Genomic DNA, 27,757 nt, shown 5'->3' with positions numbered 1-27,757 from the left:
CTGGGATCGAGCCCCGCATCGGGCTCCCTGCTCCGCGGGAAGCCTGCTTCTCCCTCTCCCACTCCCCCTGCTTGTGTTCCCTCTCTCGCTGCCTCTCTCTCTCTGTCAAGTAAATAAATAAAATCTTTAAAAAGAAAAAAAGCAAAATGCCATTAGATCCTAAGACAGCAGATGATAATTTTTTGGTTGGCTCGATGCCCCGCCCTCTGGATCTGCTGGGGCAGAGGCCCTGCTCCCAAGGCCCCCAAGGCTCTAGGTGGTGGCAGCACGGCAGGTTGAAACTGCAGCAGTGGCCCCACCCTTTGAAAGGTGGAGGCAGCCTTCCCCCCTGGGCCTGTGTAGTCTGGGCCTGTGGTGGGAAGGGCAGCCTTGATGATCTCTGAATCACCTTCACTCGTTCTTCCCTTTTCTTGAATGATAACAACATGTTCGCCGCTGGAGAGCTGGATAGTCCCATCCTGTAGAATGGCAGTAGTCCAACAGCCTTACTTCATTCGGTCCCATTTTCTCTGTCCCCTTCACATCAGGCAGCATTTCTGCTGGTGTAATCCCATGTTTACTCCTGGCTTCAGCTGAACTAGATTTAAATTTAAATATGTAAGATTTGGAGGGACAAGAGTTGGTAAAAAGAAGGGCAGGCATGGAAGAAAAGAATAACCTTCACTTGCTATGGGTTCCACACTAGTCTAGGAACTAGACAGAGTTCCAGGAGGATTTGATATCTCTTAAATGAAAAATGGATTCTCCAGAGTGAGAGTCTTGTTCGTCTGGAAAAAATGGACCCAGAGTTCTTTTTAATGTGTTTATTTTATTTTTTTTAAAGACTTTATTTATTTCACAGGACACAGCGAGAGAGAGAACACAAGCAGGGGGAGTGGGAGAGGGAGAAGCAGGCTTCCCGCGGAGCAGGGAGTCCGACGCGGGGCTCGATCCCAGGACCCTGGGACCATGACCTGAGCCAAAGGCAGACGCTTAATGACTGAGCCACCCAGGCGCCCCTTAACGTGTTTATTTTTGTAACAAATTATTTTTATAGCTTACACAGTACAAAAACTTCATGGCATTACATGAATTCCCTATATGGCTACACGAAAAAGGTCTGATCCTTGTGGGTAGAAGAAAACTTCTAGAGAAAAAGATTTATAGAGGAACATTCACCACCAGTTTGTTAGCCAGAATACTTTACTAGAAATGGGAGGATTTAGAGCTGAGAGAGAAAAATTATAGCTGATCTGAGATGAAAAAGGTGAAGGAATTGAAATGTAATGTAAATGGAAGGCAAGTTAGAGACGAATGATTTCTTTTTCATTTAGATCCCATGCCAAAGGGCTATGAGCAATATTACGGCTTCACACAGTTTGCCCTGGAATTAAATGAAATGGACCCATTGTCAAAGTCTTTATTACCACCTACTGACACTCGATTTAGACCAGACCAAAGGTAAGCACTTTTTAAAAGATCTTTATCTCCAGAGATGGAAAACTCCTTATGAAAAGTCTTACTAACAACTCCCAGACCGAGAGAGAGAGTGTCATCAGGAGTAGAGGCCTCAGGGGCCTTGAAGCAATCATCTCCTGGAAGGAAGGGAGCCCAGCTTAATTCTACATGTGGCCTGACCTTTATTCATCAGTAGAGCCTTATTTCTATTGAAATAACCGAAAAAGTGTTTCTTTTTAAGAGTTTTATTGCATACAATAATACAGAACTTATTGTGTATCTGAAAGAGTGAAAAGCACCCAGCTCCCTTACCCCTCAGATTTAAATTACTTTGGTGCACAGAAATCTAACTTCTGATCCTACGTTTGCTGGCAATAAGCTGTGTAAACTTTCCTAGTCTCGGTTTCCTATTTATTTCCTGTAAAATGGACATAATTATCTCTGCCCTTGGGCCTAATTTAAGACTCCAAACCCAGAAAGGAAAAAAATATGTATTTGATTTTATTTAAGAAAAAGAAAAACACCCTTCTTCATGGCAAAGTAAAATATATATATATACATTTATATATATTTTTATCTTTTATTTTTTATATTTTGTGTGTATATGTATATATACATAAGTGTATATAATACATATATATACATACCCAGAATTAAATAGATAAATGACAAACTGAGAAATCTATATTTGCAACTCATTGCATGAATTGGTTCCAGAAATCAAGATGAACTCATTAAAAATGACATAGGAAAATGAACTGTTCACAAAATAGGAACTGCAGCTCTCTCGTAAACCTATGAAAAGATGCTCAGTCTCACTGAAAGAAATGCGTATGTTGAAAAACATGTTGACATACCAATTCTTCACCTACCAGCCAGCAAAGATTTAACAACAGTCTGGTGTGCTCTGAGGCTCCTGGGAAAGGGTGTGGTGAGGAGGCAGGGGAGAGAGATGGGGACGAAAGGGACAAATTCCTTTTTATAGATACAATGTTTTGAACCACGTATGTGTCACCAGTTCCACAAAGAATATCTTCCCTAACTGCCGCAAAATAACCATTTTTAGGGTCGGAGAGGGTTCTTATGGATAGGGAAGCATATTGAATCTCCAGTTGTAGACACATAATTCGAGTAGTCACGATGACAGTGTTTTCTTGGAATTTGTGTTCCGTGATTTTCCCCCTTACTGTCCCAGGTTCCTCGAAGAAGGGAACGTAGAAGAGGCTGAAATACAAAAGCAGAGAATCGAACAGCTGCAGAGAGAAAGGCGGCGGGTCTTAGAAGAAAACCGCGTGGAGCACCAGCCCCGGTTTTTCAGGTGCGTGCCCCCATCGCGCGGGTCCTGGGCTGACAGGGACTGGCAGCACCTGAGGCTTCTGGATGAAGGGAGGGGGCGCCCCCATCCCCTCCCCACATGCGAGCGTTCTTGGCATCTTTCTTGCTCCGGAGTGCTAAAACCTCTCCGCTGGAGCAATGGCACATGCACAGGGTCTAATGCTTGGTTTGCAGAAGTTCCAAAACACTTCAGTTTGGATGTGGAACATTTACTATTCATTTTAAAATAACTTGCCATTCAAGGATTTGTTAAAAGTAGACGTAAGGATTTAGAAGGGGCATCAGAGACCATCAGTGCTCCACCCCCTCTTTCATAGTAACTGAGAAGAAATCTACAGAAGGCCCCAGTGAAATGTCCTGGACTGGGGCCTGGCCCTCCTGCCTACACGCCAGGGCTCTGTACGGTTTGGGGGGTGTTTTTGTTTGTTCCTTAAAAAAATAAACAAACAAATGAGGCCCACAGAGGAAAGCAGCTGGATTCTTGCCCTGCCAGTTCCACCCCTCTCTTACTTTCAGAGCAGCCAGGGCTTTGTTGTTTGGGTTTTTTTGTTTTTGTTTTTGGTGGTCATTGTGTTTTAATGGACAACAGGAATTAGCTCCTCATCTTGCAGCAGCAGCAATAAAGTATGTATTCCAAAATGGCAAAATAGCAATAAGTGATGTTTTATCCCCCAAAATATTATGCTTTTTCCCCCTAGAGTCATTGTGGATTTTGTCAGGTCCCTTCTGATCATTTCCACAAACTCCGGTTACACGCAAATGAAGATCATTCAACTGGCCAGAGTTTCATCCCAAAATATTCATAACTTTGTTTAAATATTCTATTTATTTTTATTTTTTTATTTATGTTCAATTAGCCAACATATAGTACATCATTAGTTTTTGATACAGTGTTCAATGATTCATTGGTTGTGTTTAAATATTTTTAAAAACAAGACACCTTAAACTATCTTTTTAAAAGGCAAGAGATAGATAAATGGAGAGATGAACAGACTGATCCATTGATTTACTGATAATTGATAGACATACACATGTACCCTTAAGTAGGCCAATTCTTTTTTTTCTTTCATAAATCATGTAGTGTCATTTTTAAACAAGGGAAATTACATTTATAAAGATGTTCACTGCAGTATTTTTTAGGATCATTAAAACTGGCGGGCCTTTCGGCCGGAACCGCCATCTTCCAGTAATTTGCCAAAATGACCAACACAAAGGGAAAGAGGAGAGGTACCCGCTATAGGTTCTCTAGACCTTTTAGAAAACACGGAGTTGTTCCTTTGGCCACATACATGCGAATCTATAAGAAAAGTGATATTGTGGACATCAAGGGAATGGGCACTGTTCAAAAAGGAATGCCCTACAAATGTTACCATGGCAAAACTGGAAGAGTCTACAATGTTACTCAGCATGCTGTTGGCATTGTTGTAAACAAACAAGTTAAGGGCAAGATTCTTGCCAAGAGAATTAATGTACGCATTGAGCATATTAAACACTCAAAGAGCCGAGACAGCTTCCTGAAGCGTGTGAAGGAAAATGATCAGAAAAAGAAGGAAGCCAAAGAGAAGGGTACTTGGGTTCAACTGAAGCGCCAGCCTGCCCCACCCAGAGAAGCACACTTTGTGAGAACTAATGGAAAGGAGCCTGAACTGCTGGAACCCATTCCCTATGAATTCATGGCATGATAAATGTAAAGAAAATAAAAGACCTCAAGACTAAAACAAAACAAAACAAAACAAAAACTTGCGGGTAACTAAGCTGTCTCAAGAACTAGGGAGAGAGAGTCATCAATTCGACCTAATGTGAAAGCGTCAAAAATGACTTCACAAAGTCTGTGGAGCTCTATGGAAAAGGAATTGACATTTAAATACAAACTATAAAACGTTACGTAGGCTGTTGTGGCAACCGTCTAGAATGGAATGGAAAAGGACCAAACACGGCTACAGCCAGGTGGCCTTAGCTATTTTTCCTCTGGATTGTCTGTGAAATTATCAGAGTATCAGATGGGGCAAAGGGCTGGAGAAAAGGCAAGAATCCTCAGCAGTAGTGGTCCTGGCAAAGAGGTGACCGAGAGGCCCGGCAGAGGGAATTCCAAGTGGAAACTAGAGTTGGGACAGAGCCGGGCTCCTCTGGGTCATAAGTAAAGTGTCTGATAGGCAGACCGGCTCCTTTTAGACACATCCCTTTATTAGAAGAGGGAAACCAGTGTGACAAAAATCTGTGTCCCCGAGAGCATAGGAAAACAGGCACTGTCCGCTTTTGCTTCTAAAACATATGAAATATCAGACAAAATTACAAATGAATGCGCTCTTTGACATCGCAGTTCTGCTTACAGGAATTTTTAATGTAACTATACTCACGTGCATACAAAATTACATATTGGTGTGTGTCTATCATATTATTATTAACATATGTCTCTGATAGCTAGAGATTAAAAACAACCTCCTAAAGGCTCACCAGTAAGGTACCTGTTAAATTGTGGTCCATTTCTACAATGGAATATCATGCAACTGTTTAAAAAGAAATCAGGATTCCCTACTGCCAGAGTCACCAAACTTTTCCTATAAAAGACAAATGGTAAATATTGTTAGCTTTGCAGGCTGTAAGGTCTTAGGGGTAATTACCCAAGCCCACTGTGCAACATAAAAGCAGCCATAGGCGATAGTGAAGCGAATGGGCATGGTGGTGTTCCAATAAAAAGGGATTAAGATTAAAGGGGGATCTACCTATAAATAAGTCACTGAGATGAACAACACAGCACAGGGAATATAGTCAATAACATTATAATAACGTGTGGTGGCAGATGGTGACTACACTTACTGTGGTGACCACTGATATAATGACATGTATAGAACCGTTGAATCAATATGTTGTATACCTAAAACTAATATAACATTGTATGTTAATTATACTTCAATTTAAAAAAAAAAACCAATAATACGAAGATAGGCAGAAGGCTGGATGTGGCCCTTGGGCTAGTTTGCTGACCTTATTGTGACAATGGAAAATGATCTCCAGTAGATGTTGTTATGTCAAAAACTCGGGTTTTTGTCCCTACCTATGGGTAGGACGCCATACAGGGCTGTCATTGTGTAAAAAAATGGGAGAGGGGTGGAGTGTGGATGTGTATGTGTGCATGCTCATACATGCATGAAAGTTCTCTGAAAGAATGAAGCTTCTAAGATCGTTGCCTCTGAAGAAAAAGGACTGGAGTCTGGGAGATAGGAATAGAAAGAAGGCTTTTACTATCCACGCTTTTGGACCTTTTGAATTTTTATCTATTTAATATATTATCTATTCAAATAGGGAACCAAGGCTATTCTCTCCTGACTCTTATGTCTTCCAATTCCTTCTGTTTTTAATGCTAACTTATAACTTGATTTGAACAACCTGGTTGATTTGTAGCTTTTACAGAGTCACACCCAAGGTGGTGGCCGTCATCCCAGCCGTGTTTTATGTATGACAGACTCTTCCCTTATCCATGCTTCTCTCAGAAGCACCGTTTTTCGCAGCCTCTAAGTTTGGAAGAAGCCGAAGTCCGAAGTAAAATGGTTTCCGGGCTTCCCGTTCCCTCACCGTCCCCGTATGAGACTGTCAGGGATAATTGTATATGCACGTGGAATGACGGCCAGGCCCGGGGGCGTGGGGGTGGGGGAAGAAAAGAGAGAAAGGGAAAGAGGGGGTATGACAATATTTTCAATAGCCTTCAAGAAATTCTTTTTAGGGCGCCTGTCTTCGGCTCCGGTCGTGGTCCCGGGGTCCTGGGATCGAGTCCCGCATCGGGCTCCCTGCTCCGTGGGAAGCCTGCTTCTCCCTCTGCTTCTCTCTCTGTCTCTCATGAATAAATAAATAAAATCTTAAAAAAAAAAAAAAAGAAATTCTTTTTATCTTTCACAGGAAATCCAATGATGACTCCTGGGTGAGCAACGGCACCTATTTGGAACTTAGAAAAGATCTTGGTTTTTCCAAACTGGACCATCCTGTCTTATGGTGAAAAAGGAAAGCAGAGTGATACACCCTTCTACTTCTCCTGTGTTTGCTTTCTGAAGCTACACACCCGTGTCTGTGTATTTAAAAGAAATTATTTAGAATGATCACCTGTGCTTAGCTTAGCATTGTAAGTATTTAAGTATGTATTTTCTTCAGTAGGTTTCTTTACAATTTCAAATGTTATCACGATTGTTTATATGAATGTAGAACACCTTGATATTTCATTTTCTATATAAACTATTTAATAAAAATGAAAGATTGAATGTTCACGTGTGGGTTAAAAAAGAAGCTTTAACACTAACTTTCCAAAGGTTAGGAAAATTCAAATTAAATTTATGCCTTATAAAATTGTGTTGGAGAAAAAATCTCTCTCTCCCAGGTGCATTAAAAAATACGAATACCCAGGGTTACTCACTCATGCTTGCGTAAGCTACCCAGGTTTAATTTGGTAGCTCAGATATCTTTTTGCCTCCGACAGCTCTTGAATTGCTCATATAGAACAATTCTGCTGGTGCTGGAGTCTGAAGAATATTTGCATTTGCATTTTGGTGGTTGGGAGGATGGTATAAGATTAGTGGAATGTGTGTTTTTTTATATCAGATAGATATAGCACCTTCCTGAAGAGGAGAAAGCATTTGAGCTCATCCCTCCCTAGAGGTGTATTGCCTTATGTGCAAAATTGTACCCTGTTATGCAGAGAAATTGTCATCAGTCGGAGAAATTCCCATTAATTAAATGCTATAGTGGCATCCCAGAGACACAGTAGGAAATTTCTCCTTAGTGAGAACTGAACTCTTGACAAGTTAAACTGTTTTCCGCTTCTCACTCCCACCCCCATGTTCCCAACACTTCACCACAGCTCTGTTGAGTATGGAATGTTCCAGTTTAGCCTAAAACATACAGTGCATTCCACACAACAGTTTGACTTTCTAAAAGTTTGGCAAAATAACTGATTATTTTAAATAACTCAACAAGTTTTTCCTAAATACTGTTTTGGTATTTTCTACCTCTTAACACCATATTTTAGATCTTGTATAAAAAGTTTGACCACCTGCCTTATAGACAAATGTAGAGAATTGATGTTCTTCCTTTGTGTTGTGTTCTGATAAAGTCTTACCTCTTTCCTATACTTTCTTCTTACTCACTTCACTCTTGTGAGTTTTGCAGCAGTCTTAAATAATACAGATTATAACTACTAAAAGGGGAAACTTTGTTATTTTAAATGTTACTTTAAAGTACAATAATACAATTTGTGCAGTAGTTGAAGTGTGTTATCAAAGCAATGCCAACTTCTGCCCAGATTACATTAAAACCAAAGCCTAATTTTTAAGCCTTTTACTCTAATGTCCATAATGATCCTATGGAATATCAAGTATAATGGTGTAGTAAAAAGATTTCTCCAGAAAACACTTACGGATATTTAAAACATTTCAGAGCATGTAGAATTCTATGAATGAAAAGTAGAATAAATAATGGTAAAAAAGAATGCATGATTTTTTCAGTGTCACACCAAATAACCAAGTAGTTGGACAGCATTGCATTTTCAAAATGGAGAGTTTTAAAGTGGGTCACTAGCCTTTTGGAATCTGCAAGTGATTAGCATTTAAAAACAATAAATGGCTCATTAAATATTACATTCATTCCTTCCAAATCAAGAAGTCAAGATGAATACAATGTGAATATCATTTCCATTCCTAAGCAGTTTCGATGACACAATCAAATTCTTTGGTATATGTGCTTTGTTCTTTTCTTTTCAAGCATGTATCCAAATTCTCCTCACAGACAGGAAAAAGCAGGCTGTAGATTTAAGGATACTCAAGGGAAAACCAAATCTAGTTTTCACATTATGAAGGAAAATGTAGACTTTTAGCAATACTGACTACTACATAGGCCTCCTCTAGAAGCTGGCTCACAAAAGACAAAAAACAAAAACAAAAAACCCAGCACAAAAGCAAGACATGCAGCCTGAATGGATGTAGCTCTGTCAGACAGTATCTGGAAATTTTTTAATTGCCCCACTGCTGTTATTTCAATTGACTTTATGCTTTATTTTGGAATCACAAGGATAAATGGACCAAATACCACCATTGTAGTCATCTTATTTGAGATGGAAGTGGTGATAAATTAGAATATGATATGGAACTATATGCAAATTTAAAAAGCTATGAGTCAGTACCAGCCCTATAAAAGGGCATTTCTGAAATTTAAACAGCTAGTGATGCATCCTGTTATTATAGTCTTAAAGCTACCTTGAGGGGGAAATGGCTCCTTCCTTCCTTCAGTCCCTATCCTCAATAGCACCTTCCCATCTCATTTGTATTTCTGGGGCATTTTCTACTTTTAAGACAAAGAAAACCGAACCGTGGCATTCTTTGGGAAGAATGGAGGGAGATTTTAACTTTCTGGACTTTGAAAACCCCAATTCAGTCATTGCAGTCACCACACCATCTGAGATACATGCTTTAACCTCCATTTTCTTCCTGATTATTCCAACCCAAATTGATGACAAATTAACATATATATTCTTGGAAAGGGGACCGTGGGCAGTCGACTACCTTGTACTTCATACGTGCCTGTGGCCTCTATCAATTACCCCAAGCTGCAGGAGATCATTCTGGAAGAGTCCAGCAGCCTCCTGCATAGCCTGGCAGCAGATGCCTTCCTGCTGCAGGCGCCAGAGCCTCAGCTGGTATGTCCTGGAGTCAGATGTAATCATCCGAATCCTAGCGCGATTCTCCCTGCTGTTCACCTCCCAGAAGTCAGGCCGCTTCCGGGACTAACTAAACAGCCAGAGTGCACTTTAAGGCAACAGTCCAGTCCTCCATCAAGTCCCTAGAGTGCCCCAATAGCCCACAGTCTTTGTGTGCTTCCTGTGGGGCTCTCTGGAAGAGAAAAATATACAAGCTAAAAACAAAACAAAACATCTCTTCATGTTTACTTCATTTGAACTGCTGCTTTTCTCATATTCTACCTTTAATTACTTCCAGTAAATCACTTGCTTGGGCTTCAAGGACTGTTCCTCATCTGTATTTTCCAGATTTATGATGAACGGTCTTGTTCTACTATAAACAGTGTCAGCCCTAAAAGGAAAAGAATTAAGTTTTTATTTGGCTATTGAACCTTGTTGTAGGCCTACTCCATAGTCAATGAGTTAGTTATATTATGCCCTCAAGCTATCATAGAATTTTCTCCGGCCTTTTAGTTACAAGTAGGAGCAATAAAGTTGTTCTTATGATGTTAGGAATAATAGTTCCAACGTATTGGCATAACTCATTTGAATGTCTTTCGTTTTGATATTAACATTGGCATAAATCTATTTTTGCTACCAGATGATAGCTATTTTCATGCGCTCAACTTCCCTCTGCCTTGTATAAGTCTGTTGCTTGGTGTTAGTCTTTATTTTTCTGTGTTGGAAATATTTATCACACGAGTATCTGTAAATCATGACAGAAAATGCAAACCATTTTCTGAGACTTTTGGGTTACACAATGATAAGTTGCTAATGATGATTTTATCTTCCTCCATTACCCTCAGAGGATACTTTAAAAAAAAAAGATACCTGTTAATCTTCTCTCTAGCTGTGTGTAAGCTCATTTTCTGTTTAAATCCCACCCTTCCGCCCATATACCCCATTCTCCCCGAAAAGTTCGTACTCGTTTGTTTATCCCCCTCATGTAGCTAGTTGACGGTGAATAAACAACATGGAAAAAGGGCCACCTTTGTCTTTGTTTTTCCAGGTTAATGGGTATTAGTGGCTGCTGAAGGGGATCAAAACGCTAAGCTGGGCTCTTTTGTGGAAGAAACATGCCTGGTTATCTAAAGTGATAGAGATTTGAAATAAGAATACCCTGGGACATAAACTGGGAAACCATAAAGTTGAATACTACAAATGTAGGTCCCTGAGCCCTTAGGAGGGGGACCTGAGGCAGCTGGAGCCCCAGACAGCCCCCAAGGAGCGCCCCGTGTTTACCGCAGCAGACTAAGGAAAGAGGTTGTTCTGTGTGCCCTAACATGCAAAAGGGGAACGCTGACTGCTCATACCAACTTAATGGCCCTTTTGAATGACTGACTTCGTCTCCTCCTCCCATATGCAAGTTGTGTCCTTTGCAATGCCAGGAACATTCTTAGCCTTCTCTAAAGACCCACCCGATTCACTGACATGTATCATGGCACACGAGACACCGGATCACAGAATTATGTGCATAAACTCACATCTCTGTATTCCTAAAAACGCTTAAAGAGACAATCAAAAACAATTTATGAAACTTGATTGGATCCTGGCTTAAAAGAAAAGAAAAATAAGCTATAAAAGACATTTTGAAGATAATCAGTGAAATTTGCATATAAAAACATAATGAAATTCTTGCCAATTTTCAAATATGTGTTGTTGATATTGCCTGTTGATCTGAATCAAATCTGTCATCAGAGGAGGACCATTTTCCAACATTATTCAAAATAGGGTTATGAACACTAAAGAAAATCTTAAGCAACCTCAGAATATTTTAACATGTTAGCCATTGCTGAAATAGGTCTTAAAGCATCCTGAGGTGTCAGCCTTGAGGAGGCAATCAAATCTGGAGGTACGGGTTCCAGGCCATTGGTTTACAAACTTAGGCATACAATTTTCTAGTCATACCAATGGAATACCAGCACTAACATGCTTGATGGCCATGAGTAACCCGCGAATCGGGACATCACCGTCCCCCACACCCAGACAAGGGTTTCTTTTCATGGACTTAGTACTTGGGGTCCCTGCAGGAAACCGAATCTAACTCCGGTAGTTCAAGAGAAGAAAATGAAGGGACTCCTTGCGGGCTTCTAGCAGGTTGAAGGCATATTAGCAACAGCAGGAAGTTGTGACCACCCCCCGGAAGTAGCTGGAGCTTCAAAGAGGGGAAGGGCCACCGGGAGCTGGAGTGGAGGGACGTTCGGCCTCTGCTAGAAAATCCAGCCCAGAGGAAGTTAGAACTATCCCAATCTCTGTCTCCTCTGGCCTCCATCCTGGTGGCCGAACCCAGGTAAGCCCAGAACCAACAGCGCTGTCCTTAGAGCTCAGCCCCCAGGGCAGGGCAGCCGGGCGCGGGGGGAGGGTGGGGGGTGGGGGGGCGGGGGGCGACGGCGCAGCAAACAGAAGAACAAGCACCTGGATCTTATATTGACTGGAGGAGTTCACATCTGGGCTTTGAGAGGGATCTTCAGTAAGTAAATAGGCTTAAAAGCCTTTTTTTTTTTTTTTTTTGAGAGGATAGAATTTGTTAAATTGTCTTGGCTCCTAGTTATTTTACCAAGGATGAATTATAATTAACTGTGCTTTAAAAAAACAAAAAACAAAAACACACACAAACTCTGGTTCTCTGTGATATGGTTGTTGTCAAATTTTTGATGAGCTAAGGGCAGCCTCTCTTTATTAAATGCCATAATTTAAACAGATACCGGACTAGGAAAGATCGATCAACTTCAGCAGTGATTCTCAAATCTGGATAATGTGCTGGTGGGAGTGATTTTACACACACACACACACACACACACACACACACACACACACACACACACACACACACACACACACACACACACACACACACACACACACACACACACACACACTTCCCAGACAGCCCCACATACTCTGTTCACCAGCATTTGCTCAGTGGTGTTCACCAGCATTTGCTCACCACTGAGCTGAGACACCACCTTCTAATTTTGTGATTGTTCTGGGTCTTTAAAAGTAGCATGTTGGTAACAACTATGTTTCTTTTCATGAAATGTTACATATTGCTTTTGTACCATCTTGGAAATGTCAAGATAAGGGCCTTGTCACCTCTTTCTCCTGTGATGCCTCATGGGTACTTTAAAAGGGGCTTGCACACAGACAGCAGTCAGCAGCCGGGATGGATTCTTTGAAAAACGTTGGCCCAGCCAGGAGCGGTCCCAGACACTGGGACTACGCAGTCCTCCACCTTGAGGAGCTTCCGGTATGGTGCGGAGCCAGTAGGTTGGTCAACAACCAGTGTGGTAAGAAAGGCTCTATATACAGGGTGCCGACGTGATGAGGGGAGAGGTGATGGGGCCTCACAGACGTTCGCTGAAAGGAGGGCCACACCTCAGACGGTGAAGAGAACAAGAGGGCTTGGTGACAGGGAAGGCTAAGGCTGAGGGGGGGGGGGGGGGGACGTGCCACGTATGACTCACAGTTCCTCTCCAAGCCAGTGAAGCTACAACACTGCTTCCCAGCTAACATCACAGTGAAATTTTTGATGTGTCACAGTAGCTGGGGTTTCCTCCGCCTGGAGCCAGGGGGTAAAGTGTGGGGAGTCCTAGCAGACAGCACTGAAGGGACTGAAGAAGACCATCCCCATTTAACAGATGAGTTCACTGAGGACCAGAAGTTATGCAACTTGACCCAACTTTCACAACTAGTCAATAGCAGTCTGGGGACATACCACTGACTTGTCCAAATCTAGCTCCTTCTACTACAGAGTGAGATGCAAACAATGTGACCCCAACATGCTTGTCCCTTCTCAAGTGTTAAGAACTTGTTTTCCAAAGGTTTCGTTAGGTCTTTGAAGCTGACCCCGGCAGTTCAAGGACGGGAAAGAACCGTGGGATGGGCCTTGGGAAACCTAATTCTAGTTAGTAGTGAGACCGTAGGTAAGTCACTTACCCTCTACAAATCTCATTTAGCCCTGACAGCAGATGGACAGATTATCCTTAAGTTTCTCTCTATGCTGCCACTTTGTGATCTCAAGAATAGGTGGAAATGTTCTTCGGTCGATCAACAAATATTCATGAGCACCAAGCGTGTGCCAGACACTGTCCCTGCCCTCACGGAGCTTACCTATAAATTGCAGAATCTGCTTTAAAGTATTCCTTTCTATTTTATCCTGAAAGTGGGAATTATTTGGCCACATAGAAGAATGATGTCACATATTCAGAAAAAGCTGTCAGCTTTTGAATCATCATGCTTTTCTGGAATTAAAATTATCCAAGAGTGAGCAGTTGTCACAAAGCTTGCCCACAAATTGCTTGCCCACATTCATCCAGCCAATGATACAGAATGCAGGAGAGAGAGGAAAAAATTAAGTTTCTGTTTTCCTGGGGCTGAGAGTGTCATGGGCGGAGGGTGGGGTGCAGACAGGAGCGCAGAAACAGACAAATGTGCAGCATAACAGACACACAAGTGTTGTGGAGACAGACACGCAAGCCCGGTGGGGAGGCAAACCTGGAGGATATTGCTATTTTATGTTACACGGAGTGGTGAGGGAGGGTTTCACCTGGTCCAGGACTTGAAGGGACTTGAAGGTAGTGCAGAGGAAAAGCGGAAGAATGTTTTGGGTCCTGGGAGAGGGCATTGGTTTTTACTCGGAGTGAAATTGAAAGTCATGAAGGGTATTGAGCAGAGGAATGGCATGATTTGACTTCTGATCTGGGGGAGATCAGGAGGCACAGGCTAAACCAGAGAGCCCAGGCCAGAGAGAGATGGTGGCGGTGGTTTGGACCAGGGCAGAAGTAGCGGGGGTAGAGGGAAGCAGTAAGAAAACGGACGTACTCTGAGGGCAGAATCAGTAAGATTGGCTGATGAGTTGGATTTGGGATGTATAAGGAGAGAGGTCAAGGACAAATCCAAGTTCCATGGCCCGATCTACTAGAAGGATGAAGTTGCTATGGACAGAGCAGATTTGGGTGCACTGGTGAAAAAATTAGGTGGTGATTTTTTTCCAAGAGGTACTCCTAAGTAGGCAGCCGGATGTATGTGTGCAGTAAAGGGTAATGCAGCTGGCTTGGCTTCTTCAAACCTTGCACATGTGAAGCAAGAAAAGACTGGCCTTTGGCCGTCTCCTGGGAGATAGCCTCTGAGCCTTTGGAATATCCCTCCTGAAAAGAGGGGCTTGGTATACCCGGGACCTTAGCCATGCCAGATAGTTTATGCTAAAAATGTGTTTTATAGGGGGGAATTTGGGCAACCCTGTATCAGTTTGACCTCTGGACAGGTCAGAGACCGAGTGACTATGGTCGGCCACACGGGTGCTCCATGCTTGGGTGACCGACCCCGGACACCCAGGCTTCCCTGGCTGACAATACTCTGAATATGCTGTCACACGGAGTTGCCGGGATTCGTCCTGTGAGAAACCAGGAGAGATTTTAGACTCCACCATCTCCCTCATCCACGCGCTCATGGGGACCGAGTCCCGGCCAGCCTACGCATGACGTTCTTCTTCCTGAGCCCCACTGCCCCTGCCGCAGGTGGTCCCTTGTCAGTTCCTGCCTGGCGGACAGAGCCCCCCATCTGCCGTCCTAGCCCCTTGCCACTTACCCTCATCCTCAAGCTGCAGTGGTTTTTCTAAACTCTGGTCATATCATTACTCTCTTTGTAATCCTTCTCTGCTCAGAACACCTCAGCGTGGCGTATGTGTTAACACAGCGATCACAAGCCCAGACTTCGGGGTCCGAGACACTAGTGTTTGAACTCTGGCTCTGCTGTTCTGAGGGTCTGCTTCCTCAGTTCTAAACGGGCGTTCCTCCCCGGGGCAGCTGTGAGGATCACTGCTGGCTGCCGTTTGCTGAGTGCTCACCCTGCGTTAATCACTAGTTCAAGGCTCCTTTAGCATTGTGCTTTACCTAGGAGGAAACCGAGACCTAGCTCATGGTCACAGTCTCCTGCCTGATAAAGCCAGGATGCAGGTGCTCTTAGCCTCTAAGCCAGCACTTCTCAGAAAGTGGTCTGGGCACCCCTGCAGGCCCTCAAGATTCATCCAAGGGAAGTACAAGGTCTCATGTTTTCATCATAATATTAAGACACTATTTGCCTTTTTCGCTCTCATTTCACGAGGGTACAGTGGACTTTTCCAGAAGTTCCAAGCCATGAGAATGCAGCAGGTCGATGCAGAAGCGATATGCTATGTCCAGCTGTCTGCCTTTAAGCCAGACATTTAGTGATGGTTGCAAAAATGTAAAGCGATGCTATTCTTCCCTCGATTTGTTTTTTGTTTGTTTTGGAAACTGTAGTTCCATTTCACCAACAGTATGTTTTTATGTTAACATATAATGGATTTATTGTTGATATTTTAAATACATTCATAATTCTGATTTTCTCAGTTTGAATTTCTAATAGAGCGAACACCCATAGAGAGAACCTACATAAATGGAAGCTCTTTGGGGATCTCTGTAACTTTTAAGAGCCTCAAGTTTTTCTTGAGAGCATAGAGTTTTTAAGAGCATATTTGGTCTTGAGACCATATAGTGTGAGAAACAGAGCACTAAGCTGTACAGAATATATGTCATTGCTTACCCTAGGGTCCAACGGAGAATGAGGGTCAACAAATGGTTGTGTTTCCTATTTTATGGAGCTGCATACATGAATATTAAGTGTACCGGCTTCTGACTTACCTAAGCCTTCTCATGGCTGCCCCGCATGCACTGTTTGGTCCTGTTATTCTGAGCTCCATGCGACCTCGGAACCCCACGCCTCTGCACTCCCTATGCCACATCTGCCAAACTCCCACCTCCTCCCCCACCAGCCTCAGCTCAAGCACCTACAGCTTTTAGAAGACAATTTTGCATTAGACACTCCTGCTCTAACTCCCTGTCCAAGGCTCTTCCCACTGAACCATATGGACTTGGGTAGAAAATGGAGATTTTGTTGATTTCCTTGGAAAGGTTTTACAGGGAAAGGTTTGTGACTGCCCCATTCAGTATACTTGAGAAAAGGGCCCCCTTCCTGGTGCATCGCAGTTTCTCCAGCACTAGAGCAATATATGCAAGGAAGAGCATGGGCCCTGCCAGTGTTCCCCAAAGTGTGGCCCTAGTCCCCCAGCTTCCAAGTCACTGGGGTACAAGTTAACAAGCAGATTCCTGCCCCCGTCCAGGCCCTGCTGAGTCAGACTCTGGGGATAGGGCCTGAGAATATGATTTTTTTTTTAACGTGGTGAATTTTATTGTATGGAAATTATATCTCCATAAAGCTGTTTAGAAAAACATGCATGTATTTAGTAGTACAGTCCTTAAATATGTTCTTTGAACTGCCACCAATCGGTAATAGAGTAGGTACTGTTTGTAAGCCAGCTGTAGGTTGCTTCTTCTAATTTATTGGGCTAGAAATAAGCTTAGATGGCAAGGGAAGTCAGTTTTCTTTTATTCTGTAGTGTTTAGGGCCATATTATAGCCAAGAATAGGATTTTTAAAAATCCTATTCCTAATCCTATTGTGTTGATTTGGGGATTCTTATGCACACCAAAGTCTGAGAAGCACTCTTCTAGATACTGTCAGGTTCCAGAAGAGCCACCCTGCCATCCATGGGACAAAGATGACTAAGAATTATAGTACAACAAGAGAAGAAATATAGCCTAGAAGGAGTATTGGCCACCTATGGAAACATCACAAAAGGGGATTTGGATCTATTGGGATGGGGATCAGAGAGGATTTCACAAACGGGACCCTTGAGTTGTTTGAATGGGCATTTCTGCACAGTGAAGGACAAGGGTGTTCCAGGCAAGGAAAATGATGTGGGCAACGGAAAAGAAGCGTGGAAGTGTGTGGCACAGACATAGAAGGGCACCAAACCATCGGGCACCCTTTGCTTTGATGTTATGGTCAACCAAGCAACTTTCTGGATTTTAATTTGACTCTTTAGCTATTTTCTACTGGATAGTAAACATGCGTTTTCCAGCCACTGGAGAGATATTTTGTGCATACTGCATTACAAACCGGTAAACTGCTACCCCAATTTATAAACTGACCTTCGATGTATCAATACTCCAGACTGTCAGGTGGCGAAATTATGTTCCTAAGCCTTTAATGTGATTGCACAAGACATGACCCGCCCCCAGGAGGCTGACCAGAAGAATTGGCTGACCTTCAGACCTCCTGCGTCAGACTCTACGGATTGCTTCCCCAAAGTCACCCGTTCAGCCTTCTTCTGACTTACTAACAGAACTTGGGTCTTTTCGGATATGGGCAAGCTTGTGTTTGAGAGGAGGCCAAGCCCATCCCTGGCCCCAGCCTCTTGATCGGGCTAAGCCTATATGGCCATACTTCTCTGGCCAGTGACTGATTTAGGAAGGGGCGTGGGATGCAGTCCTCGGCAGCGAGATGGGGCGGGGAGAGGACTCACTGGCAGCTTCGGAAATGTTTTCCAGTTTCACAGAGGGATAACGTAAGGACAATTGCCCTTCTGGCCGTGGACTATCACTTGGTGTGGGTTGTTTCTGCAGTGATCCTGAAACCAGGAAGAGGTGAGCCTGAGACAGTAGCAGGGGGCTGAGAGTGGCCGGGAGAACAGCAAGCCGAGCCTCGGCTGTGGAGGATGTCGTCGGGGCTCTGAGCCAGCCCTCAAACTGCCCTCCCTCTGCACATCTTGGTACGTGAAGTGACAGAAGTTCTTACTCAGTAGGCCATTTTTAGCTGTTACTTTCTTTCCCAGCTGAATGCACATGCATGGCACCGCACCCACACAGGCACACACAAACACGACGTACCCTGCGGTCGCTTCCCCGAGCGGGGGACGGAAATTAAGGTGTCACCCGGAGTGGAGAAGCAGCCTTACTCCCGGGCCGCTAGAAACTGGACTGTATTTATGGAACTAGAAGATTACACAGCATCCCACCCACTTCCATCAAGAAGCTTATCTTTTCCTCCTCAAGGACCAGCGATTTCCCCTCCGGAGCGCGTCTTGGCCACTCTGCCTGCCATACTGCAATTACCAACCACTCCTCACCTGACCACCTTTTCTCTTGCTCGTGGCTTCTGCTGGCTCAGTTTCTCCAGCCTAAATTCTCTCTGTGTATCTTTCAGCAACTGCCACTAAATATATGCAGAGTTCCAATTTTCCAGAAACAGGTCATACCCTGGTGGGTAAGATTGTCGTGTCACACCGTCTCATCAGCTGCTGACGGCACTATGCGTGTCTGTACTTGGGTCCCAGGCCCAGCCCTACTCCACTGAGCTGGGGCCTGGGTAGAGGGTCCCATGGTACAGGTATGACAACTCGTGCAGAAAACCACTCAGAAGAGGCTTGTGGACTACAGCGGGCCTTGTGAAGTATTATCTGCTCAGTATGATGGCGGTTTACCAGATGTCCCTACAATATTGATTCTCCCCCTAATCCAAAATAATAGAAGTTTTGGTTGGGCATATAGTTACCAGCTAATGACATTTCCCAGAGTCCTGCTCAGTGTGGCTGTGTGACTATACCCTGACTATAAGGTTGTGAGCAGAGGGGATATGTGCAGTTTCTGGGGCCTTCTGTTTCTGTGCTGGCTGCACACAGATAGAATGATGAAAACTGGAGCAGTCGTCCTACACTTCAAGGTGGAAACTGCATGTTGGCAAACCAACGAGGGCCATGGGCCTGGAGTCCAATACCCAGGGTCACCAACTTACGTTAATTTGCCCAGAACTTCCCGGTTTTAGCACTGAAAGTCCTATAACCAGGAACCTCCACAGTCCTGGACAAACTGGACAGTTGGCCACCCTACTCCATCGAGCTGCTACACCAGCTCTGGACACCCTACTCAAACTCTTGTTTGAGAGAGAGCAAAAAACAAACAAAATGCTAAACGCTTCCCTCCTGATGAAGCCACCGTATTGGGGGGTTTTGTTGTCTACCTCGCCCTCTCCGGTCCCCTAACTAATACAGATATGTTTGGTCTAAAGAACCTATTGACCACTTTTTTGTTGTCGTCCCGCCTAAGGTCCGATGTTCCTTGGCTGGGCTCCCAGGTCCCCGTGTCTGGGTTCCAACCTCTCACTACTGAGTCTCCTAGGGAGACTGAGGCCTAATCGTCTTCCAGCTCTAACCCCGTCCCTCTCTTTCCCTTTCTTTATGGTTAGTCACTTTTTGAAACCTATTGATTAGTCCGTGCTAACATGCCTATATAAACACACACACACACAGACACACACACACACACACCCCGACACACACAATCACATGCATGCACACACTCTCACAGACACATTCTCTCTCTCTCTCCTCCTCTTCCCTTGCTCTTTCCTGCAGCCCCTTACCCATCTTTTGTACTCAGCCTTTCACAGGGAGCCTTTGTAGGGAACAGATGGGAAGCTGAAGTGGATTCATGGGCAAAATAAATTTGTTTATTTTTTAAAGTCACATAATACATGTTCTTTGCAGAAAAATTAGAAAGTGGAGTTTGGTTCCATAAACTTTTTTTAAGACAAAACAAATGCAACAATAAATACAAATGCATTAGGATTTAATCTCCTTTGATACCACTCTCCTATCAAAGGCACTTGAGCTCCTCTCGTTGTCTGGGGGTGAGTAGGGGAGTGATGCTTCATGGGAGCAGAGGCCTTCTGGCTCACAGACAAGTATGACCTTGTTTTTCTGGAAGCCACCTGCAAGGATGGCCCCAGCAGGAGCCAGTGACCCTCGTCTGTATCTCTAGGTTTTCCAGGAGAGCCCTAGTTTCAAGTATCCTATCTCCTGTCCGTAAGAGCCATCTAAACCCCCCAAACTTTGAGGGGTTGGATTCCTCAGCTGCATTTCCTCCACTGCTTCCTTCTCCCTGCAGTAACCCTAGGAGCATCGGTCAGGCCATGGGTCTGGTTTGAGTTCAGATCACATGCAGGGCCAGATTTTGATCTCTCCATGGGCACAGCAGAGAACTGCAGAGAACTTCCAGGGTGTCCAAATTCTGTTGATTGATTAAAACATTTTGTCCACTTTTCACCTATCCTGAAGTGTTCAACCTGTGGAGGGGGTCCGATATGTCATTTTCCATAAAAGCTCCTTCGGAATTTATATTCCTCATGGTGAACATTTTTGTTCCTTTTTCTAATCATAAAAATAATTCATTATTTTTATTTATTTATTTATTTTTTAAAGATTTTATTTATTTGACAGAGAGAGACACAGCGAGAGAGGGAACACAAGCAGGGGAGTGGGAGAGGGAGAAGCAGGCTTCCCGCGGAGCAGGGAGCCCGATGCGGGGCTCGATCCCAGGATCCCGGGATCATGACCCGAGCCGAAGGCAGACGCTTAACGACTGAGCCACCCAGGCGCCCCCAATAATTCATTACTTTTAGAAATAGAAAAATTTAAGTAATTATAAGCTACAAGGGGAGAATAAACTGGACACTTCCTGAGTTTATATCACCCCAAGAAAATGCTGTTAATAATTTGGCATATAATTTTTCACTTTTTAGTACTACTTCTATTATATACATTTCTGTATCACACAAATAAATACATTTGTGATCTTTTAGGCAATAAAAGGACACAATTTGCATCAGGTTGGTTTGGGAAGTAAATCATCTTTGGGGCCAGAGGTAGGAATAGTGACCTAGAAATGGCAAAGGGGGCCAACACTAAGCTGACAGAGCAGACTTTTAGTGCCCATCTCATGGGTCCCTTTGTGCAATAGCAGTTTCTATCTGCTCCAGGAGGCTTTAATGAAGGCTGTCCAATAAGGCTTTACTTTTAATTGAAATTTTTAATGACATAAAAGCAAATCTTGATGAGGTGGCAAAGACCCGGTCATCAAATGAAACCTAGGGTTTGCTTCAAAATAAAATGGTGGTGGCTGGGAGCGGGTAGGGATGGATGCAGATGAAACAGAATTGTCCCTGAGTTGGTAGTAATTGAAGCTGGATGATGGATGGTTGTGGGAGTTTATTATACTATTCTGTCTTTGGTAGATATTTGACATTTTTCTTTTCTTTTTTTTTTTTTTTTAAGTAGGCTCTACATCCAATGTGGGGCTCAAACTCATGACCCAAAGATCAAGAGTCACATGCTGTACTAACTGAGCCAGCCAGGCACCCTGAGGTTTGACATTTTTCATAACAAAAAGTTAAAACAAATAACCATTAAACCCAGGAACTGACTCACAGTGAGAGACAAAATCCATCTTTCCATTTCTGAGACTTCTCTTTTCCAAGAAGCACCACCACCATGACCACTGTATTAGTCACATAGGATTAATCAGCACGACCAACTGTGGCCAGCACCCAGGAGCTCTTCCTTGCCACAGCACATCCTTAGCAAAGATCCAAGAGGGAGGTTGAGGTTGGGGCAGGTGGTAGTGGTGGTGGCGGGGGACTATGCAGTTAGGGAGAAGCAGCCTCGAGCTACACTTTGCAAGCTTGAAGAATCATGGAATTCTAGTTATTTCACAAATTGTGTTGATTGTGCATTGCAAACACTGTGATTTTTAGGTAAATTATTTAACCTCTGAGCCTCAGTTTCCAAGTCAATGAAAAGAAGATAACCACCCTGACTTCACAGCACAGAAGTAAATAAAATAACATGTAGAAAATGACCTAGCAGGATGTCTGCCACACAGTAGATGGCCATTATTCGTGCCCTTCCCTTCTCCTGAATGATTAGAAAAGCTCTAAGAAGGTCTTTGCCTTCCTAGACCTAACACAGAGGTAGGAAGATAATGTGTCCATATAATATTGTGTAACAGGATGAGAGAACAATTACCACGAAACCTGGTATTGGAATTCCTCTTAGGAGGAGAACTGTCTTCATCGGGAAAACTAACTTGAAAAAACACCATGACCCTCCAAGACTATGGCTCGGCAGAAGACAAACCACAGAGACCACAAAATGCCAGCGCCACCTATTGCGTAATTTTTATTTATTTATTTATTTATTTATAAAATTTATTTATTTATTTATTTCACAGAGAGAGACACAGTGAGAGAGGGAACACAAGCAGGGGGAGAGGGAGAGGGAGAAGCAGGCTTCCCGCAGAGTGGGGAGCCTGATGCGGGGCTTGATTCCGGGACCCTGGGATCATGACCTGAGTCGAAGGCAGACACTTAACGACTGAGCCATCCATGTGCCCCCTATTGCATAGTTTTTCGTTGCTTGGTTTTGTTTTCTTGTAAGCTTTTTTTATTTCCCCAAGCATTTAGTAACATCTTCCACACACACATGCTTTGTGGAGGTGATATTTGTGTGAATGAAAGACAGGGACCCGATTCCATAGCTGGATCACCCCCAAAGACAGGAGGGACTAGGTAAGCGTAGGTGAGTTTGCAGACCCAGATCTCAAAGCAAGACATGAGGATAAGATTGAAATCCTGGGAAATGCTTGAAATCTTTGGGGAGGTCCTGGTTCTGGTTTGAGGATTCCAGGTGAAATATGAATGCTTTAAAAAGTCAAGCAAGTGACCATGATACTGTTTGTGGGAAGTGGCAAATGAGTGATGTTGCCAGGAAATGACTTGGAGAGAGAGGGCATCCTTGGAGGAGTCATGGGGGAGTTGTGGGGGAGACAGAGGACAGACAGTGCTTGGAGCCCCTCATCACTCAGACTGGTACACGATGAGAGTCTTAGAAAGACTGTCTAGTCCCCTCCTAAAGAAAGCAGGATGATTTGTTTATCACCTACACCCCACATACTTTCCAAAGAGATTTGTGCATCTAAGAGACACACATCTATGTAAACACAGGGAAATTAAAAGATAAAAAGATTAGAAACCATGAAGAATAAGCAAGGAGACGGTTGTACTGGGAACAAGAGAAGATGTGGCTGTGGCATTTGAGTCTTCTGGTAAACCCCAGGAACCAGGAGTCACAGAGCTTTCCACAACTGACAAAGGGAGTTAGACCAACTCAGAAGGAGCATACTGGATTCTAGGAAGAGTTCCTGCCAAGAGATGTTTTCTTCTGCATATATGTAAGCTCCGTGGCTCTGCAAAACCCAAGGGCCCATGCCATCACTATTTTAGAAGGAAGAGAAAGGCCGCTAAAGCCTTTAACTGGATCGCATGACCCTGAGATAGGACCTGAGCCAAAATCAAAGAGTCAGACACTTAACTGACTGAGCCACCCTGATGCACCTATAAAGCCTTTAACTTGTAAAGGTGGGTGAGAGAGGGAGCTATACTGACAAATTACAATATGACTATGACTGTTAGTCTTAAAAATTCTTTAGATCTGCCTAATCTATCTGAAGTTGAGAGTCCCCGTAAAACATATGAAAACAAGAACCAATTACAAATCAGTAAATGGAAGAACAATGTGAATTGCCATCAAAGATGAACAAAATTAAAGTGAATTAGCCATAAGTTATATTAATATGAAGGCCACGGACATATGGATTTATGATCGGCACTAAAATGTGAAAGAATAAGAATAGCACTTTATCTTAAGCCCTATCAAACTTAATTATTTTCAAAGTGCTTCAGATACTGGCTATATAAGTTGAGATGTCTAAATCATAAAATAGAATTATAGCCCAAGTGATTCAAACAGCAATGTAAAACTAAACACTGGGTTCTTTTCTACCCAAGAATTTTAAGTGCCTGATTGGAATTGCGTTTATAAAGAAAATAAGATGAAAAACACGTTTTTATTGTCACTGATGAGTTTCCAGGAGACTAAAGACAGACTCTTCAGAAATGGAGGTGGGAAAAGAAAAGCTTATTCTGTTGCTGCATGTCATCTTGTACACCGCCGCTGACTGCAGCATCCCAGACCACAGAGGCTGCTCAGGGTTCAAGAGCATGGTGTCCTATAACAATTCAATCCTCTCCCCTAACTGGCACCTCCTGTCGGCCTCATCTCATCCCCACAGGTCCTCGAATGGTATTGGGTGTTTTATTGTTTGAAATAACCCAAGTCCCTGGCTATTGGATTCTTCATCTTCTAAGATTAAGTCTCATGTCATGGCCTTTTTTTTTTTTTAAAGATTTTATTTATTTATCCGAGAGAGACACAGCGAGAGAGGGAACACAAGCAGGGGGAGAGGGAGAGGGAGAAGCAGGCTTCCCGCCGAGCAGGGAGCCCGATGCGGGGCTCGATCCCAGGACCCTGGGACCATGACCTGAGCCGAAGGCAGACGCTTAATGACTGAGCCACCCAGGCACCCCCCCTTTTTTTAAAATAAGAGGCATTAGCACATCGCAGGAGAAGCAACAAACCAGAAAAAAAAGAGCCCCTCTAAATTCTAGTGACCTGGATTTCTGAAAAAATTGCTGAACTATATGGAAACCCAGTCCTAAAATCCCAACAGCTTTTGCAAAGACATAAAACCAAGTTAGTCACGGGAACTACTAGCATCTGATGAGAAATACATCCATGAAATCAGCAGCTGTCATTTATCAGACATCGACTATATGCCCATTGCTTAACTGTGCCATTTGCTTAATCTAGAATGATCTCTAAGCAACAGCCACTTGATTGTTCATTCATTCACCTATGCATTCAAAATACATTTGTGGAGTGCCTTCTCTGGGCTAGACATTCTGAGAGGTTCTGGGGATGTAGCAGTGAGCAGAGGTAGGCATGGCTCTCCCTCTTACGGAGCTTACGTTCTAGCAGGAAAAACAGATGTTAGATAGTTACACACCAATGAATTAATTACAATTAAGAAATTTACTAGGAATAAAGGTGTGAGAATAAATTAGAGAGACCTTCTTAAGGCTGTGGGTCAGGGATTGCTGCCAATAGAAAATGAAATTGAAGCTGAGACCCAAAGATAACCAAGGGGCAGCCGCGTGAGGAGCTGGGGACAGAGTGGTCCTTGCAGCTCTAGGTCCTGTGGAAAGGAGCTCAGCTGGAGATGTGGACTGGAGGCCCAGAAAGTCAGGCCACCTGCCCAAGGCCCAGGATGCCGTCTGGTTACACCCCTCCAGCTGTACCATGGGGCCTGTTACAGGCTGCAAATAAAGAAAAGCTTTATTAAAGTGTCCATGAATCCCAAAGCTCACGGGAATTTGACTAAAAGGCCTCCATTCCAGGGAGGCCTTCCTTGGCCACTCTGTGGAAAATTCCAAACCTTTCCCCCTCCTCCCTCTATAACTCCTTAGTCCTCTCTTGACTTTTTTCTCCGTTAGCATTGCCACTATCTCACATGCCTTACGTTTTCTTCTTCTGAGATTTTTTTTCTTTCTCTCGTTTTCTGCAGTTGGAGGATGCTGTGCTCAGGTGTAGTTTTTTTGTTTAGTTGGTTTTGTTTTATGTTTTGGGGGGTTTTGGGGGCTTATTTTTTGTTTTCTTTTGTGGGGGTCTTTTAAGGTTTTTTCTTTTCTTTTTTTCTTTTTTTGGCCTTTGTCCTCCTTGGTGTTCTCTGAGCTTCCTGGATCTGTGGTTTGGTGTCTGACATTAATTTAGGGAAATTTTCCATCATTATTGCTGCAGATATTTCTTCTGATTCTCTCCTTTCAGCAGTCTCATGTATGTTATACCTTTTGTCACTGTCTTACAGCCCTTGGCTACTCAGTTCCTTTTCTTTTCATCTTTTTCTCACCTGTGTCCATTTAATTAGTGTATCAAAGGCCTTCTTCACTTGAGTTACAATGTTTCCGATCTCTAGTGTTTCTTTTTTATTCCTTCTCAGAGCTTTCATCTCTTTGCTCACATTACTCTCAAGTTCTTTCTGGAGTGTTTTCTAACACCAACCAATTCACCAGTCCTTCAACACCAAGTGGGTGTCCAACAATTCGATTCAATTTTGACACCAATTTCCAGAATTAGCACAGACCCCACAGGTTAAGTGCTCAGTCCACACAAGATAGCCCCCACCTCAGACACCAGTTACAAGTATCAGGTCCCCGGGTTACTCATACTTTTGTTTCACTTGGCCTTAAATCTGGGGATTCCCACAACTCTCTCCTCAGTCTTGATAATTCCACTAGAACAACTCACAGAAGTCAGAAAAGCACTTTAGTTACTGTTACCAGTTTGTTATAAAGGATACCACTCAGGAACATTCAAAGGGTAGAGACACATCGGACAAGATATGGGGGGAGGGGCCAGAAGCCTCCATGCTGGTGCATGATCTTCCAAGCCCCTCACAGGTTTGCCAACCTGGAAGTTCTTCAAACCCTATTGTTTATGGGTTTCATGGAAGTTCCGTTACATAGGCATAATTGATTAAACCATTCGCTATTGGTGATGGAACATAATCTCTAGTCCCTCTCTCCTCCCCAGACATCATAAGTGGGGTTGAATTTTCCAGTCTTCTAATCACATGGTATGGTTTTTCTGGTGAGCAGCTCTCCTCCCGAAGCTATTTCGCACCCCTCAACCAAAAGTCATTTCATTAACATGCCCAAAACACTCATCACTCCGGAGATTCCAAGAGTTTGAAGAGCTCTGTGCCATGAACCAGGGCAAAGACAAAATATTTTTTCTTATATTACAATTACTCATCTGTTATTGAATGTTGTCTCCATTTTTTCATTGGAACCCTCAGCACAATTCTTTTGAATTCCTGGTCTGATAATACAAACATCCCTGCCATATTTGAATCTGTTTCTGATGTTTGCACTATCTCTTCAGACACTGTTTTGTTTTGCCTCTTAGTATGCCTTGTAGTTTTTTTGTTTAAAGCTGGGCATTATGTATGTACTGAGTGAAGAAACTGTGGTACATAGGCCTTTAGCGATGTGGTAAGGTGGTGTGGGGGAGGGCAAGGGGTCTGTAGTTCTGTGATTAGGTCTCAGTCTTTCAGACAGCCTGTGCAGGTGGGCTGTGAACTCACAAGAACTTCTCAACTCCCCACCCCCTGAGAGGGGGGCAGGATGGCTAAAGGAGCTAAAGTTGGGTATTTCTCCTCCCAAGTCAGTCAGGTCCTGATAAAGCTTCGGCAGCTTAGGCCTTGGTGAAATAAATTGTGTTGAAGACAGTTAAGGAGACTGTTAAGAAGAACTGATGCACTGGCATATTTTTAGACGGTTATTCTTCCCATTTCCCTGCTGGAAGCATTAGAAGATTTTTCTTCAGTACTCACTGTGAGAACCTGCTAGAGGTCCCAGAGGTAAAACTCACAGAAGAGTGGAAAATTTTTAGCTCTTATACTTGTCCCCTGTGAGCCTCCAGTAGTTCCTCAATCCTAGACCGGGTTTTCCTCCTCTGGCCCTGGTTCCTACAGAGGGTTCTACTCTGGTCAGTTGTGATTCTCTGTATTTGTTTCCAAGATAGCCGTTTGCCCTGTGACCTCACCTCTCAACAGCTCCAAGAAGAGTTGTTGGTCTTTCAGTTTGTTCAACTTTTCACTTCTCGTTAGAATGGAGTGAGGAC

General features: G+C 43.4%; 2 protein-coding genes across 10 annotated transcripts in view; both read left to right on the top strand.

The window, feature by feature from the left end:
- Positions 1-10,467, top strand: part of OSBPL3 (oxysterol binding protein like 3) — a 174,078-nt gene extending 163,611 nt beyond the window's left edge. For all 9 annotated transcript variants that reach the window (XM_027573545.2, XM_027573549.2, XM_027573551.2 and 6 more), the window contains 3 exons: positions 1,314-1,440; positions 2,633-2,755; positions 6,667-10,467. In XM_027573545.2, the coding sequence (XP_027429346.1) occupies positions 1,314-1,440; positions 2,633-2,755; positions 6,667-6,763 (347 nt within the window). In that variant the 3' untranslated portion in view covers positions 6,764-10,467. The remainder of the gene's footprint in view (positions 1-1,313; positions 1,441-2,632; positions 2,756-6,666) is intronic.
- A 1,199-nt stretch (positions 10,468-11,666) lies between these two features.
- GSDME (gasdermin E) overlaps positions 11,667-27,757 on the top strand; it is a 120,077-nt gene continuing 103,986 nt past the window's right edge. Inside the window, exon 1 of the mRNA XM_035723244.1 lies at positions 11,667-11,777. The gene's annotated coding sequence lies outside the window, so the exon portion shown is untranslated. The remainder of the gene's footprint in view (positions 11,778-27,757) is intronic.

The sequence above is a fragment of the Zalophus californianus genome, chromosome 12, assembly GCF_009762305.2.
Source record: "Zalophus californianus isolate mZalCal1 chromosome 12, mZalCal1.pri.v2, whole genome shotgun sequence".
In the NCBI taxonomy this organism is placed as follows: domain Eukaryota; kingdom Metazoa; phylum Chordata; class Mammalia; order Carnivora; family Otariidae; genus Zalophus; species Zalophus californianus.
The sequence above is the reverse complement of the archived record's forward strand: the minus strand, read 5'-3'. Positions and strand labels throughout refer to the sequence as shown.